Source organism: Budorcas taxicolor, chromosome 21 (genome assembly GCF_023091745.1).
Source record: "Budorcas taxicolor isolate Tak-1 chromosome 21, Takin1.1, whole genome shotgun sequence".
Taxonomy (NCBI): Eukaryota; Metazoa; Chordata; class Mammalia; order Artiodactyla; family Bovidae; genus Budorcas; species Budorcas taxicolor.
Window position 1 is genome coordinate 10,499,896 of NC_068930.1, and position 17,596 is coordinate 10,517,491.

Consider the following 17,596-nt stretch of genomic DNA (forward strand, 5'->3'; position numbering starts at 1 on the left):
TCTGTAGGCTTTTCCATAGACAAAAGTCAGGCCAGGGCAGGTTTCATCTGGGCGATTCTGGGGCAAAGGACTCTCTTCACACTTTGACGTCCTGGTTGGTCCCTCACGGTCCGCACACCTCCTCAGAGGGCACAGGCAAGGCCTCGGACACGCACACAGGGCACAGCTCACTGGCACTGCGCAGACACCTTAGTTACTTTTCAGCCGACGATCTTGGCCTACCCCAGGATGCTGTGTGAAGTCGCTTGAGTCCTGTCTGACTCTGTGCGACCCTAGGGACTGTAGCCACCACCAGGCTCCTCTGTCCATGGGATTCCCCAGGCAAGAATCCTGGAGTGGGTTGTCATGCCCACCTCCAGGGGATCTTCCCGACCCAAGGATTGCGCCCACGTCTCTTCCGTCTCCAGCACTGGCAGGTGGGTTCTTTACCATTAGCGCCACCTGCGAAGCCCTGGCCCAGAGACTCTACAAATCCCAGGATCATGATCTTTGCCAGAGGAAATGTCATGGTAGGAAGTGTGAAGACATGTTCGACGGAAACAAGCTATACATGTTCTTACACATCAGGAAGACATGATCATTTATTAAACTTTGATCATGGGACTTTATACATCAGTAATAAAATCAGGCTACTGGACAAAGGGGGTTAACTAGCCAGGTGTAGGCGGTAGAAGTAAATGAAAGGCTGTGCTTGCTTACGACCTGGTGAGTGTCAAGGACTTGGACCTAAAAGCAAAAAACAGGGGACTCTCAACTCTCGGTGTTGCCCTGGAGTTTTGCTTCCCACTGTCACGGTGAGCCTGGTACCCAGGAGACCTTCACTAGAGGACCCGTGACTCACAGCAGGCTCACGTGAGGCTCGGTTGGGCATCTCACCTCTGGAAGGAGCCCAGGCAGCAAGATTCCCACCACCCCGGGCGGGCAGCGCTGTGCCTCCAGGCCGCAGAGGCTCAGTCCGCACCTGTCCTCAGCCAGGGGAGCAGCAGGGTCTCCTGAGGATGAAGGTGCTGGGGTTGAGACGGGCAATACCCTCTCCCCACCATGCCCCTGCCCAAGCCCACAATCCAGCAGAACTACTTCCGTATCCACCCTCCCAGGCCCAGCTCCAAGCCCACGTGCAGCGCTCTGTCATCACTGACGGACGTTCACGTCCACTCTCTCACCAGGTCTTCACAGTAACTCTGCAAAGGAAGGATTTCTGTTCCTCTGTTTTATAGATGAGCAAACACGCAGACATGTCCAACATCCCCCAGCTGTTAAATGACCAACCCAGGGCTGAGCCTTTTGAAGCTGTGTCAGCTTTCAAACCGTCTCAGAACTGCCCGCACCTCAGCCGTAACTAAAGAGACCCTAGTGTGTACTGGGGTGATGGCAGGCCACTTAAGACCAGGAGGTAAACGGGTCTCTGGTTGCTTCCGAAAGAACCCTGGAGGCCACAGGGGGTGGGAGATGACGGGTGTTCATCAAGAGCTCTGGGCCTCTGATTGGTGACATCTAAATGTCTGCTTGGCGCCAAGCCACACACATTTTACAATCTGAAATAACACTGGAGCTGGGTCTAAGAGGAGGCCTGCGAAGAGCTAAAATAAGGTGGGGTTGGGGGGAGTGGCCCAGGGCTCTGGGTAGCAGGTGTTTGCCTACGATTGCAGAAGGCTCTCCTCATTAGTAGCCGTGCAGCCAGACCTGTGCTTGGCGTCCAGGCCACCCCGCCCCTCTTGCTGCCTTTGGTCTGCTGTAGTAGGACTTTGATCTGTTCTATGTCAAGTGAGCCAATTCCATTCGCAAAGGGGTCCTGTAAAATCTATTACAAACACACGAGTGTGCTGGAGGGCTAATGGTAAACTGCGTTCCTTTGCCCAGTTCCTTTCTTATTAAGGTACAGCTGCTTTTACTTACACTGAATAAATCTGGGCATTAAATAATGATTTTTCTTTAAATGAAATTAAGTAGAAAATTACAGTGTGAGCACACCAACATAACAAGAAATTTCCCAGAGCTTCGCTCTTCCTCCAAAAAATAATATGGCCAAAGGGGGTTCCAATGGAAATTTTCCCCTAGACAACACTGGGACAGTAAAACCTTGTTGTGAGCAGCTTGGCACAACGCCATAAAGGCAAAATGAAAGATGCAAAGGGGAGGTTCTGTTTCTTACAAGGCAAAAAAATACTGTCTATGGTAGAAAAGCTAAACCCAGCTATTAACCTTTGCTTTGGGGGCCAGACACTATGGGGGGAATGTGACATGGGATGGCTGCCATGAAAAGCAGTACAGCAGCGTCTCCACAAAAGTAAACTCAGAATTACCAAATGATCCAGCAATCCCACTAGGTATAGTCACACATGCACACACACACACACCTAAACAGGATTCTGAGAGATACTTGCACACCAGTGTTCATAGCAGCAGTATTTTCACAACAGCCAAAAGGTGCAAGCAACCCAGTGTCCATCAAAAGATGAATGGATAAACAAAATGTATTCTATATGTACAATGGGGTGTTGCTCAGTCTTAAAGGAAGGAAATTCTGACACATGCCACATGGATCAACCTTGAAGATATTTTGCTAAGTGAAATGAGCCAGTCACAAACAAAAGTTCCATTAACATGAGGTCTCCAAAGTAGTCAGATTCAGAGAGGGAGGGTAGAATAGTGGATGCCAAGGGCCAGAGGGAGAAGGGAGAAGATAGTGTTTAATGAGTGTGGAGTTTCAGTTTGGGATGATGATGGTGGCAAGCGTTGCCCGAGTCAATGTGCATATTGCCACTGAGCACTAAAAAATGGTTAAAATGATAACTTTCATGCTATGTGTATTTTATGACAATTTTTTTTATGATGTTAAAAAAGCCCAAACACTAGAGACTCAGTGGCTCAGAGGGCGCTTGCAGCACCTGGATGCACAGGCTCAGAGGACCAGCATGGGGTCCCTGCAGTGGGGTGCGCCCGTGTTTCCCCAGGCTGCCCAGTCACAGGTCATCCCGCCACACGGGGCCCTGGGGAATGAAGCAGAGGTCCCAGCGATTGGACAGGATCACAGAGGCCTGAGACACAGACTTTAAGGGGGAAAAAGACACTACTAGCATTTCATTTTGGAGAAGGCAATGGCAACCCACTCCAGTACTCTCGCCTGGGCAAACCCCATGGACGGAGGAGCCTGGTAGGCTGCAGTCCATGGGGTCACCAGGAGTCGGACATGACTGAGTGATTTCACTTTCACGCATAGGAGAAGGAAATGGCAACCCACTCCACTGTTCTTGCCTGGAGAATCACTGGGACGGCGGAGCCTGCTGGGCTGTCGTCTATGGGGTCGCACAGAGTTGGACACGACTGAAGCGACTTAGCAGCAGCAGCAGGAGCATTTCATTTTATTGTCAGGAAAACCATAACTGAAGCTAGTTAATCCCCTATGAAATGTCTGCCTTTCAGAGTGTTCTTCTTTCTTCTGACAATAAAATAACCCTTTGTGATTTCGTTGAGCGAATTCAGAACATCTTTCCTTTGTGTAAACTGTTTTATAAGCAATTTTTTTTAAAGCCCCTCAAAGCACAGTTTAACTCTACACACAGGAGTGAAACATTTCATTTTCTCTAATGGAGCAGTCCCCCAGTTGGTTCTCCCCGGCTGGAACTGCAAAGGCTGAGCTTCTGGTTTTGAGCCCGGCCTTTCTCAATCTCCTCCAGCATTTCCTGGATGAGGACTTGCAGGGCTTTTCCCAGCAGGCTGGCGGGCAGCCGAGGAGATAACGGAGGGACATGGATGAGGGCCGCACACCCATTTCCATGATGCAAAGACAGGTAGTAGGCGTAATCGCAGACATACCTACAACCACACAAAATGCCAGGTTACTCCTTGGACCAGCCTCGAACCTCAGCTAAACGCAGCAGAAGCAGCAGGGCTGCAGCTCTGAAGCACAAGGGGCCCACCACCCAGGAGACCCAGCTTTTGTTCTTCTGCCTCAGAAAGAACCTGCTGCTGGGAAAAAGGCATGGAGAGGCTGGCTCCGGGCCTCGTGTCTAGCAAGTGGCTGATCCATAGGAGGTACCAGATTTCCAACCAAGGAGTCCAAGACGCTCTCTCCAGCCTGTGAGCCCTCCTCATTTTCGTCTGCCTTGACTCATTTTACTGTCAAGAGTTGCTTCTGGTCTTTGCTCACGACCCTCCAACCCCCACCTTTAGCAGGAGTTAATATAAATTCTTATGTTAAAAGATCCAGAAATACACAAGGAAGATACAAAAGAAAACAAACAAACAGCTAGATGGAATCAGCTAAGACCAAGATGGCCACAAACTTGATCACTAACAGACCCTGGGGCTCATTATATGTTGATTTTTCTAAATTAGCATATTAAATGACACTGTAGCAGAATGACCGGGCATTAAGGAACAAAAAGGATTAAAAGGGGGGCGGCACTCTACTCCCTGGAGAAAACCCTGACCCTTCCAAGTAGACCAAAGCACAGAGCAGAGCAGTTCTCCTGGGTTCCCTTACTCTACTGCCTCCACCCGGGTGCCCTTTCCCAATAAAATCTCTTGCTTTGTAAGCACATGTGTCTCCTCGGACAATTCATTTCCAAGTGTTAGACAAGAGCCCAGTTTGGGGCCCTGGAAGGGGTTCGACTTCCTGCAACACAACTATTCTCCCTACCCCAGTCTGTGAAAAAATTGCCTTCCACAGAACTGGTCCCTGGTGCCCAAAAGGTTGGGGACCGCTGACTTAGAGAATCGTTTTCCCACTGCCGCTTCACCCTGTCTCTGGGAACTGCTTGCTGAAAGCAGTCACCTACATCAGGTATTTCCTACAGCTCACAGTGGGTCTGGCAACACTGAGTCACTGACTTCGGGGGGGCTTTCTAACTAAGACCCTCTTGGACACTGTCTCCCCTTCCAGCCCCTGCAAAGACTGGTTTAGTTTGCAGTTAGAGCTCCCAAACCACTTGGGGTGGGCCAATCATGTGGGATCTGCACGGTCACCAACCCTAGGAAGAGGCCACTGGGAAGCTGAAGAGAGACCAGAAGTAAGGACTCCCCGATATGGGTAACCCAGCTTCTATCCCAGTGAACACTGCTCAGGTACATTCTCCGTAACTGTAAACTCTTTGAGTTGCACCCACTAACAAGGAGACAGCTTATTTTCTTTGTTAACACTGCATAGCTCTAATGTAAACTGGTGGATGGAGAAAGCTGGCCAACTAACGTCTCTAATTATTTTTCAATTGGATCGCTATTGCTAGTTTTAAAAAAGAAAATGGGATGAGATCCCCAATGTTGGATTTTTCATGGCTCTTAGCCAAAAAAGGGACTGTGGAAAAAATGTAAGGCCAGTTTAAATCTCTTTTTCCTGGGAAAGATTGAGGGCAGGAGGAGAAGAGGGCAGCAGAGGATGAAATGGTTCGACAGTATCGCTGACTCAAAGGACATGAAAGTGGAAAGTGTTAGTCGCTCAGTCATGTCCAACTCTTTGCAATCCCATGGACTGCAGTCTGCCAAGCTCCTCTGTTCATGAAATTCTCCAGGCAAGAATACTGAAGTGGGTAGCCATGCCCTTCTCCAGGGGATCTGCCTGATCCAAGGATCAAATCTGGGTCTCCCACATTGCAGGCAGATTCTTTACTGTCTGAGCCACAAGGGCAGATCCCTTAAAGGGAGGAAATGGCAACCCACTGCAGTATTCTTGCCTGGAGAATTCCATGGACAGAGGATACTGGTGGGCTACAGTCCATGGGGTTGCAAACAGTCAGACATGATTGAAGCGACTTATGGACATGAGTTTGAGCAAACTCAGGGAGATAGTGAAGTACAAGGAAGCCTGGTGTGCTGCAGTCCATGGGGTTTCAAAGAGTCAGACAGGACTCAGCAACTGGGCAACAACAAGCTTTGACAAAAACCAAATAGAATACTCATGAAGCAAAGAAGCCCTAGCATGCATTAAGCCTATAATAGAAAGTCTATTCAAACAAGGGCTTCTTAGACCCTGCCAGTGCCCTTGCAACAGTCCTATTCTGCCAGTAAAAAACAAGAGATAACAGCTGGCTCATGACCTGCAAGCTATAAATACAGACAGGAAAGAAATTCACCCATTGAGGCCAGATCCTCAAACCGTACTCTCTACCCTAAACCCCAAGAGCATTTGGTATTCCAGGTGGTGCCAGTGGTAAAGAATCTGCCTCCAGTGCAGGAGATGTTAAGAGAAATGGGTTCGATCCCTGGGTCAGGAAGATCCCCTGAAGAAGGGCATGGCAACCCACTCCAGTATTCTTGCCTGGAGAATCAGAGAGGAACCTGGCGGGCTACAGTCCATAGGATCCCCAAGAGTCTGACACAACGAAAGCGATTTACCATGCACTTAGCTAGGTTTAAAAGACACCTTCCTTTGTATGCCCTTAGCCTGGTAACCTCAGTACATTTTTGCGTCTGAATGGCACGATCTAAGCAACAGGAGAAAACACCACTTGTGCTGGGTGGTTCTGCCCCAGGGATTTTAAAACTCCCTCACCCTTTTAAGAAAGGTTTTAGCTGAGGATCTCAGTGACTTTGAATTAGAACAGGGGACTATCCTTCAATATGCGGATGAAATTCTAATCATCAGCCCCATCAAAGAGCTTTGTGACCATAACCAAGTTACCCCCTTAAATCTATCTGGCAGAGAGACGATATAAAGTTTCAAAGGGAAAAAGCCCAAATCTCCCTCCAGCGGGTAGAATGCTTAGGATTTAATAACAGAAAAGGGGCACAAGGCACTATCTAAGAAGAGGAAAGAATGGATTTGCCAGATGGCACCCCTCATACAAGAGAACAGCTCCAGGGCTTCCTGGGGGTGCCTGGCTCTGCCGTGTGTGGATCCCCAATGCTGGCTTAATTGCTAAGCCCTCGTATGAACAATTAAAAGGGAAGGACCTTGACTCTTTTGAGCAGACCCTCGGCTGTGACTGAGCACTCCTTGAACTGAAAAAACATCTCAGGAGAGCCCCCAGGTTCGCTTTACCCAACCTGAGCCGCTCCTTCCATCCATATGTACCTGAAGGAGGAGACACTCCCCTGGGGGTGCCTACATAAAAACCCAGACCTCTGACTCCTGGTTGAGGCCTATTTTTCTAAACAACTGGACCAGAGTGAGACAGGAGAAAAGGGGGCAGGGCACAAACTTTAAAAGAATGGCATAGCCTGAGGACACAACATAAACTGATCTCAGGGAATAAACATTAACAATGGGGAGTGGGCTGGGGATTAGGAGGCTGCTGGAGGCTATACTTCTGCCAAAGGGTATATAGCCTATACTCACTGGAGAGGCCATCAAAGGGAGATGCAGAAATAACAAGAGGAAATCGCAGAGCATATATGCAGCTAAACAAGCTGTAGAGGCTGGGGACAGACTTCAAACGCCACTGCTATCGCTGCCCCCAGATCCTGACTCTTACCTCCCATATACCCCCCAGAAGAAAGAAAAGGCTTTGTGATGGGTCTGTTTTAAAAGCCCAGAATACCTGGAAAGGTTGGTTAACAATCATGGGCAACTGCTCTTCAAGCTAGTGCACTTCAAGCCATTCTGAACGGTTACTTCAAGCCATATTATAGGCAGGAGACCCAGTATCAATGGCTTATCACATCCATCACTACTCCCAATTTCTGAAGTCTCCTTAAACAGGTAAGGTTGAACCAAGCCCTATCTGCCTCCAGAATAACCTCAACACTCACCCCTCCAAAGTCAAGGGAGGGACCCCCACCTCGTACAGAGGCACATATCTAGGTCAAAGCTGGCAAAGAGATTTTACAGCAATGCTCTGGGCACAAGGAAATTTTCAAATATTTGCTGGTTTTGACTGACACCTTTGGCTAGATTCCTGCCCCAAACCAAGACTACTTCAGAGATTCCTAAGGCCCTGCTCAAGGAAATAATCCCTCCGTTTGGGCTCCCTAAATCCATTCAGTGTGACAGTGGGCTTGCCTTTGTTTCTCAAATTACTAAGGAAATCTCTAGAGCACTGGGAATTAAATGGAGGTTGCACCCCTCTTGGGCTTCCCAGGTGGTACTAGTGGTGAAGAATCCATCTGCCAGTATAGGAGACAGCAGAGACACAGGTTCAATCCCTGGGTCGGGAAGATCTTGTGAAGAAGGAAATGGCAACCCACTTCAGTATCCTTACTTGGAAAATCCCATGGGCAGAGGGGTGCCAAAGAGTCAGGCATGAGACCACAGTCCTCAGGAAAAGTAAAAAGAGTAAATCAAATTCTCAAAAGAAATTAAGCCAAACTATATCAAGAGAGTTATCAAACTTGGATCTCTTCTCCCCACAGCACTTCTCAGAATGCAATTAGCCCCTAAAGGAAAGCTCAGGTTAAGTCTGTATGAGATCAGGTACAGGAGGCCCATTCTTGAAGGACGTGCCTACAAAGCCAACCTTAGGGACATGGATGACTGAAATATGCCTTACAGACAGGAAAAAAACTCAAAGTTTTACAGGCCTTCCCCTTCTGACACGGTTTTACATCCTTTGTTCCCTGGAACTGGGTTTATTTGAACACCTGGAAGGCTGGAAATCCATAAGACCAGTTAGACCCCAAGTGGGCAGGACCTTATCTTGACCAATTCAGTGCCTGACAATAACTCCATGGGCCACCATCCCAGAGTAAAGACAACACCTATGCCTCCGGAAGTTGCTGAGCCACTTGCTCAGTTACAGCTGTGTGCACCTGTCACTGAGCTTATATGCTTTTTAAAGGGACTAACCCTCCTAATAAGTAAGTAATGTGATGGACAGGCTTAGCAGTTGGCCTTGTCATCGCTACTGTATTACTTAGCTTCCACTGTTCTGCCAAACCTCCTCCTACTGGTAAACATTTCCTCTGTCCATGCTGGATGTAGGGAACATTGACATTGGAGGCAGGATGCGTGGCCATTATTGTCTGTTCCTTCTTATCTTCTCTGCTCTATCTCTTGCAACCATCCATGAAGAATGGGGATTCAGGAGTGAATTTCTTGAGAATTATAGCCTGCTGACAAAAGCTATCCCAGTGCTGAATCTGGCACTCCCATTCTCCAAGTGACACCTATAGATTAGCTGAACACAACTCAGTGAGGGACAGCATAGAAAACCTATTCCTCCTGAAGTTTATATCCCATCCCTGAAGCAGCTTCCCTGCTTGGATTCCCTCTATCAAACACAAAGCACGCACTCCACAGGACCACCACTATGATCAGGCCTGCTGCCACCACCCCTATTAAACACCCCTATCAAAAGGAGAGACTTACAGTAACACCCTAGGGTTACTCTGGACTCTGACCACAACTTCTTCCATTACCCCACAATTTAAGTGCCTTGGGTTGACCCGTATGGAAATCTCACCCACTGTGCCCCCTGCACTGACCTGATGAACACCCACACGGACCAGATGGGAGATGTACTTACTGCAGATGGAAAATGCCGGTTGTCTGACAGTTAGTATATGGCCCTCCTAAGGCCTGGGGAAAAGCCACTGGTCAAGAATCCCTCAGTGACCCCCACTAGGCAGGTGGGCCTCTCTCCTCACTCTGCAAGGGCACACTCTGGGGCTAGCCACTGTCGAATGTGATTCAACTCCCCAGAACATATGCTCCCTATGGGTACCTGTTCCTTTGTGGCCTGAGAAGAAACCAAGTGCCCCTTCAGAACAACTCTAACTCCTGCTTCCCTTCTCTGGGGTGGGCTCTAGTCCATCCTTGTTTAGATAAGCCCAATCTTGGGGACACTGCATGCTAGGGCAGCCAAGTTCTCAGAACCTAGGTATCACCGTTCATAAGATCACCCAGCCCCGAGATGAAAGGACTCATTCTGGCAGCAGTAAGGACTTCCCTCAGACTAGTGGCCCCCTGGGGAAGGTTTGCACAGCGTGAAATCACTCTACAAAATGTCACCCATGCCTTTAAAGACTGGTCTAAAAACACAGGGTATGCCTTACAAGAACTCCATACTTCTCTGGACTCTCTGACATATGTTGTTCTGAACAACAGACTAGCGCTTGACTGCCTCCTTGCTGAGCAAGGGGAAGCCTGCACAGTTCCTAATAAAACCTGCTATACATATGTCAATAACTCAGTTGGTTGAGATAAACATAAAAAAGATATGAGCAAGCTCAGTGGTTATACAGATAGAACACACAAGGTCTAGATCCAAGCTCCATCTGGAACATAGTCAGGCAGGGTCTTCCCAGGCTAACTTGCCTTTTTTCCATTTCTTGGCCCCATTAATTGCCATTATCTTCCTCCTTATCTCTGGGCCTTGTCTTGTCAACTTCCTTAGTAAATGTGACTTTGATGACTTTGAAGTCATCAAGCTTCAGATGATACTAATACAAGAGTACAAACAAACAATTCTGACTGCAGCTTGCTGATAATTAGACTTAATTTAGGCTAGTCAGGAACAGTTCTGCTCCCCCAATCCAGGGGAAAATGGCACTCATGTTCAGCAGGAAGCAGCTTCAGAAGTCAGACCTTCACCCTTCAGTGGCCCTCAAGAATGAGAAGAAGTAACTAGGAAGAGGTGGGGATGGTGTTATTGCCAGAAGTGTTCCAGATTTTTGCTCAAAACCTGCCAGACCCCAACTTTAGCAGGAGTTAACATAAATATTTAAGTTAAAGGATTCAAGGATAAGAAAGAAAGCTACAAACAAACAAGATGGTACCAGTTGGGACCAAGATGGCCAGGAACCTGACCTCCAACAAACCCTGAGTCTCATTATACATTAATTTTACTAAATTAGCCTAATATTTAGGCTAATTAGGCCACACACCTGCTGGTGGTCAGGACCAGCCACTAAGGACTATAAAAAGCATAAAAGCAGAGTGGCATCCTACTCCCCAGAAAAAGTCTTCCCAGGTAGACTAATGCATATGCCTCCCCATCATTAGCCTCACTCCTCCTCCCTTTGTCTTATCTTTAAAATTAAATCCCTTTCATCAGGTGGGCAAGAGGTTGGTCTATGAACTTAGCTCTTGCTTCTCAATTCGTTGGCCACTGAATAAAGCAAGAACCTTCCAAGGCTATGCTAGGGCCTGAATAAGGCTCATATGATTTAATTCAGTAATGATTTCTTCATTCATTCTTTTGAAGGAGAATTAACTACCTCCTAGGGGGTCAGAATCTGGAGAAACAAAGGAAAATTAATCTTCATCTGAGGCTAAACTAGAATGGTTAATTCACAATTTTGCTGTAATAAATAAAAGTAACTCAGCAATCCCATTACTGGGTATATGCCCTTAGAAAACCACAATTCAAAAAGACACATGAACCCCAATGTTCACTGCGGCCTATATACAACAGCTAGGACATGGAAGCAATCTAGATGTCCACTGACAGATGAATAGATAACGAAGTTGTGGTACACATATACAATGGAATATTACTCAGCTGTAAAAAGGAATGAACTCGAGTCAGTTGTAGTAAAGTGGATGAACCTAGAGCCTGTCACACAGAATGAAGTGGGAAAGAGAAAACAAATATACTATATTAAAGCATATGTAGGAATCTAGAAAAACCATGCTGATAAACCTGTTCACAGGGAAGGAATGGAGAGAACAGACTTGTGAGCACAGTGGGGTAAGGAGAGCATGGGATAAACTGGGATGGTATTGACATATATACACCACCATGTGTAAAACAGAGCCAGTGGGAAGCTGCTCTGTAACACAGGGAGCCCAGCCTGGTGCTCTGTGAGACCTAGCGGGGTGTGAGGGGGAGGAAGAAAGGGGGCCTTGCAGGGAGGCTCAAGAGGGAGGTGAGATATATATATATATACATACACAGTAAAGCAATTATCACCCAATTAAAAAAAAAGAATAAAATACTGCCAAAAAAAAAAAGTCATCCACAAAATGTTAGTGGCTCTCAACATCCCCTACCCACCCCTTCTCTTCTGCCAGCCGCCAAAGGCTAGTGAGTGGGCAGGTCCTTAGAATCAGTCCTAGGCAGAAGTGAGCAACATGTGGGTCTGCATGACGACTCTGGGCAGCTCCAAGCACCCAGCAGGATGGCACAGGATGGCACAACCTGGGAGGAAGTTTGGTCAGAGGCCACTTCAGCCCTCCCTCCTCCCCTGCAAGCCCAGTATCAGAACTCACCTACCCGCGTCTCGGGAAAAGGCCACCTCCACGCCCTGCACGGCTGCCCGCCTGCTGACCGCCTTCATGCTGACCTCTGACGCGATCACTTCTGGGCCATCTGGAAGGCACACGCCACACTCGGGCCGGAAGCCCCGGATGTCGGCGTCCCGGTAGCCTCGGTTCTTGCTGCACTGCTCCAGAAAGATGGCCTTGGCGGCGGGGTCCACGCCCACATGCACAACGAACTGTGTGAGCACATGTGGAGGCAGAAGATTAGGGAAACTGAGGTCCCCGCTGCTCTCCAGATGGTTCAGAGGGAGAGCTCTGGGGGGTAAGACATCCCAACCCCCAAAATGTGCCATCATCACACCTATCCCTTGCCTGCCCCCCTTGATGAATGTGCTGGAACAAAAAATAACTGGATAGACACCTGCTGCTGCTGCTGCTAAGTCGCTTCAGTCTTGTCCGACTCTGTGTGACCCCATAGACAGCAGCGCACCAGGCTCCCCCGTCCCTGGGATTCTCCAGGCAAGAACACTGGAGTGAATTGCCATTTCCTTCTCCAATGCATCAAAGTGAAGTCGCTCAGTCATGTCCGACTCTTAGAGACCCCATGGACTGCAGCCCACCAGGCTCCTCCATCCATGGGATTTTCCAGGCAAGAGTACTGGAGTGGGGTGACATTGCCTTCTCCGAGATAGACACCTACGTGGCATCTAATTTAAATATTTTCCTATTTCTTATACGGCAGTGTATTCCCATTTTCCCTGAGGATCCCAGCTGTTATCTAAGACTATACCAGGAGAAGCTTAGTCTTTCCCTGGAAGCTTCCATCTCTTTTATGAAAGTTTAATAAAGGAAGTTCAGTTCAGTTCAGTTGCTCAGTCGTGTCCGACTCTTTGCGACCCCATGAATTGCAGCACGCCAGGCCTCCCTGTCCATCACCAACTCCCAGAGTTCACTCAGACTCACGTCCACCGAGTCAGTGATGCCATCCAGCCATCTCATCCTCGGTCGTCCCCTTCTCCTCCTGCCCCCAATCCCTCCAGACATCAGAGTCTTTTCCAATGAGTCAACTCTTCGCATGAGGTGGCCAAAGGACTGGAGCTTCAGCTTTGGCATCATTCCTTCCAAAGAAATCCCAGGGCTGGTCTCCTTCAGAATGGACTGGTTGGATCTCCTTGCAGTCCAAGGGACTCTTAAGAGTCTTCTCCAACACCACAGTTCAAAAGCATCAATTCTTCGGCGCTCAGTCTTCTTCACAGTCCAACTCTCACATCCATACATGACCACAGGAAAAACCATAGCCTTGACTAGACGAACCTTAGTCAGCAAAGTAACGTCTCTGCTTTGGAATATGCTATCTAGGTTGGTCATAACTTTTCTCCCAAGGAGTAAGCATCTTTTAATTTCATGGCTGCAATCACCATCTGCAGTGATTTTGGAGCCCCCCCAAAATAAAGTCTGACACTGTTTCCACTGTTTCCCCATCTATTTCCCATGAAGTGATGGGACCGGATGCCATGATCTTTGTTTTCTGAATGTTGAGCTTTAAGCCAACTTTTTCACTCTCCACTTTCACTTTCATCAAAAACAGTCCAATAAAATACTGTTAGAATCTTCTGAGCTGATTATTTTTCCTCTTTGAAAAAAAAATAGCTCATTATATTATCAAAACATTGGTGTATCATCTTAAAGGTCTGGTGGTGTTTGTTCTATTAATATCATCTGGTCTTCATATCTGGGGGATGTTTGTATCAGTTTCACGCATAGTAACTCTGTTCTGATACGATATTCTGGAAGTGATGAAATGGGCCTCCCCAGGTGGGGCAGCACCTCCTGGTTGGGGGCACCCTCCAAATGCTCTCCTAGGCCAAGAGGTCCTTGCCTCACACCCCATCTCACAACTCACCTGCTCTGCAAGGGCCTGGCTGGGACTAACCCAAGGGCCTTTGTGTTAGGTGGGAACTACCTTTGAGTCCAGGCTGGGAATAAAGCTTCCTTTTCCTTTCCTCCTTCTCTCTTTCCAGAGTCTTATTCTAAGATTCTACTATGTATTTCATCTCAAACTTTTATAACCAGACCCTTTTGAAATTGTCTGGGCTGTTACTGCTGGGCAGGGGCCAGGGTTCACTTGAGCCATCAACCCTAGAACCAGGGTCCTGGGGTTCACAGGCTCTGGGTCTCCACACATAATCAGCCCACCTCCTGCTCCCAGCCCCCCTGCCTCCCTCACTGTCATTTACTTGCGGTTGAAGGTCTTCCCAGATTCTGGCGACCCTCTGCTTCACTTCCCTGTAATCCACCGGCAGCTGAAGAGTCTGCAGCTCTACGTCCATGTCACTCCCCAGGCCCAGTTTGGAGAGTTCCTGCAGAAAGAAACAGGTGGGTCACCTTGCCCGCTGGAGGGCCACAGGGAGCTCCTGACAAGCCAAGCTTAGGGCCATCCAGTTCGTTGCTGGGGCCTTTAGGGGCCTGGATCTGCCCTCAAGGAGCTCCCACAGAGGCGAGGGGTCAACAGGGGGCCGGAGCTCCTGCTGCCCGCACAAGGGCCCATATAGTTGCTCTTGTCAAGGTGCACAGACCCCAGAGTCATGCCTGACCCAGTCTGCAGGTCAGGACGGAGTTCACAGAAGGGATGCAGGATACTTCTAGGGGACAGACGAGGGTGAGCCAGATGGAGAAGCTGGAGAAGGGTGTATAAAGCAGAGGGAGGTGCACCGGGAGCTGAGAACAGAAATTCATCACCTCTCAGTCTTGCAGATGGAAGTCCAAAACCGAGGTGTCAGCAGGGTGATCCTGCCTCTGAACCTTGCCGAAGGCGCCTACCTTGCCTCTTTCAGCTTCTGGCAGCTCCCGGTAGTCCTTGGCTTGTGGCAGCATAACTGCGGTCTTCACACCATCACCCCTTTGTGCGTGTCTGTCTTTCTGTCCGGGTTTTCTGCTTTATAACAACACCCCACCCATGACACTCTCTAAGGCAGTGCTTTCCAGCAGGCTGATGGCTTCACTACTGCCAAAGCAGAAAGTTCAGGAAGGCCAAACTGTATTTCTCCATGGTGTTTATAGTTATAGGTGTGGGGTGGAGTACATTGGACACTGAAGTGAAGTGAAGTGAAAGTCATTCAGTCATGTCTGACTCTTTGCAACCCCATGGACTATACAGTCCAAGGAATTCTTCAGGCCAGAATACTGGAGTGGGCAGCCTTTCCCTTCTCCAGAGGATCTTCCCAACCCAAGGATCAAACCCAGGTCTCCCACATTGCGAGAGGATCTTTACCAGCTGAGCCACAAAGGAAGCCCAAGAATACTGGAGTGGGTAGCCTCTCCCTTCTCCAGGGGCTCTTCCTGACCCAGGAATCAAACCGGAGTCTCCTGCATTGCAGGCGGATTCTTTACCAGCTGAGCTCTCGGGGAGCTGGCATTTAAAGAAAGTGCCCAAAGGTCCTGCTTCTGCTTATCAGCTGTTTCTTTTCAAGCTTCCAATGTGGTGCTCAAACAGCCTAGACTACAAGCTGGCATTAGAATCCCTCCCCTGCTGGATTCCAGTGGAACTCTGAGTGTGGCGGCACTCCACAGCCGGCCACCTTGACATTTCAGGGCAGGAAATAGAAACAGGCAATTTAGGCGAAATAAATACAGATGTCACACTTTGCCTCACACCAGCTCAGCTCACCTTTTGCCATCAACTAGATTAAGGAGAACATCTAATGTTTAGAGATCTTTGGATATCAGAAATGTGGATAAGGAACTGCAGACCAGTATAAACGAACTTCTCCAAGGATTACCAAGGAATTATCCTCCAGGATCCTCCTGACGCATTTTCTTTTCCTGACTAGAGTGTCACCCTCGACCTCTTTCCCTCCCAGCTGTCCCAACATGGGGAGCTGGCACCTTGGCAGGTCTGCATGTCACCAGCTCCAGGGACTCTGCTAAGGAGCAGCCAGCGTCCCCTGGAAAGAGGTGACCACTGTCACCCATACTGTGGGGCTGGAAGTCCAGGGGCTTGCTGGTTCCCCTGGAGCCCTTTGAGCAAGGGGAGCAACAGACGGAGGCAACAGATGGAGCCAACAGACACCCTGCACTGAGGACAGAGAGCAGACAGAAAGATAACTACACCTCCATGGGCTACAGGCCTCCTGGGGCTACAGGCCTCCCAGGCTGCCTGGATGGCTCTGATGAAGTCTGCAGTCATCCAGAGCTCACTGGGTTGTGTGGTCAGCTGTACTGGTATTAGGAGAGGGAACTATGGACTAAAAATATGTCCCCGACCCAAATTCATATGTTGAAACCCTAAGGTTTAGATGAGGTCATGAGGGTAGGGTCATGCATGATGGGATTTCATGCATGTATGCATGCATACTAGGTCAGGTGTGTCTGGCTCTTTGCAACCCAATGGCCTCTAGCTCACCAGGCTCCTCTGTCCATGGGATTCTCCAGGCAAGAATACTGGAGTGGGTTGCCACGGTCTCCTCCAGGGGATCTTCCTGACCCAGGGATCGAAGCTGCATCTCCTGTGTCTCCTGCAATGGCAGGCAGATTCTTTACCCCTGAGCCACCTCGGAAGCCCACATAATGGGATTAACGCTCTTAAAAGAAGAAGAGAGGCCAGAGCCTTTCTTTTTTTGCCATTTGAGGCAGGACACAGCCAGAAGATACTAATCTTTAAGTCAGAAAGAAAGTTCTCACCAGGAACCAAATCTATTGGCACCTTGATCTTAGACTTCATTTACTTCTCTGTGCGAAATACATGCATGTTGTTTAAACCACTCAGCCTGCGGTATTTTGTTAAACGCTGGACGTGAAGAAACACAAGCTGGAATCAAGATTGCCGGGAGAAATATCAATCACCTCAGATATGCAGATGACACCACCCTTATGGCAGAAAGAGAAGAGGAGCTAAAAAACCTCTTGAGGAAAGGGAAAGTGGAGAGTGAAAAAGTTGGCTTAAAGCTCAACATTCAGAAAATGAAGATCATGGCATCCGGTCCCATCACTTCATGGGAAATAGATGGGGAAACAGTGGAAACACTGACAGACTCTATTTTGGGGGGCTCCAAAATCACTGCAGATGGTGACTGCAGCCATGAAATTAAAAGATGCTTACTCCTTGGAAGAAAAGTTATGACCAACCTAGATAGCATATTCAAAAGCAGAGACATTACTTTGCTGACTAAGGTCCGTCTAGTCACGGCCATGGTTTTTCCTGTGGTCATGTATGGATGTGAGAGTTGGACTGTGAAGAAGGCTGAGCGCCGAAGAATTGATGCGTTTGAACTTTGGTGTTGGAAAAGACTCTTGAGAGTCCCTTGGACTGCAAGGAGATCCAACCAGTCCATTCTGAAGGAGATCAGCCCTGGGATTTCTTTGGAAGGAATGATGCTAAAGCTGAAACTCCAGTCCTTTGGCCACCTCATGCGAGGAGTTGACTCATTGGAAAAGACTCTGATGCTGGGAGGGATTGGGGGCAGGAGGAGAAGGGGACGACAGAGGATGAGATGGCTGGATGGCATCACGGACTCGATG

General features: G+C 48.6%; 1 protein-coding gene across 19 annotated transcripts in view; it reads right to left on the minus strand.

Annotated features, from left to right (window-relative positions):
- PGPEP1L (pyroglutamyl-peptidase I like) overlaps positions 1 to 17,596 on the minus strand; it is an 83,588-nt gene that overhangs the window by 6,450 nt on the left and 59,542 nt on the right. For 8 of the 19 annotated variants that reach the window (XM_052659613.1, XM_052659626.1, XM_052659619.1 and 5 more), the window contains 3 exons: positions 14,317 to 14,439; positions 12,093 to 12,315; positions 3,343 to 3,816 (listed from right to left, as the gene is read on the minus strand). In XM_052659613.1, coding sequence (XP_052515573.1) covers positions 3,554 to 3,816; positions 12,093 to 12,315; positions 14,317 to 14,439 — 609 coding nt within the window. In that variant the 3' untranslated portion in view covers positions 3,343 to 3,553. Of the gene's footprint in view, positions 1 to 1,158; positions 1,182 to 3,342; positions 3,817 to 12,088; positions 12,316 to 14,316; positions 14,440 to 14,899; positions 15,015 to 16,481; positions 16,594 to 17,596 lie in introns of those variants that run through there. The other 11 variants (XM_052659611.1, XM_052659617.1, XM_052659614.1 and 8 more) reach the window with 7 other exon arrangements.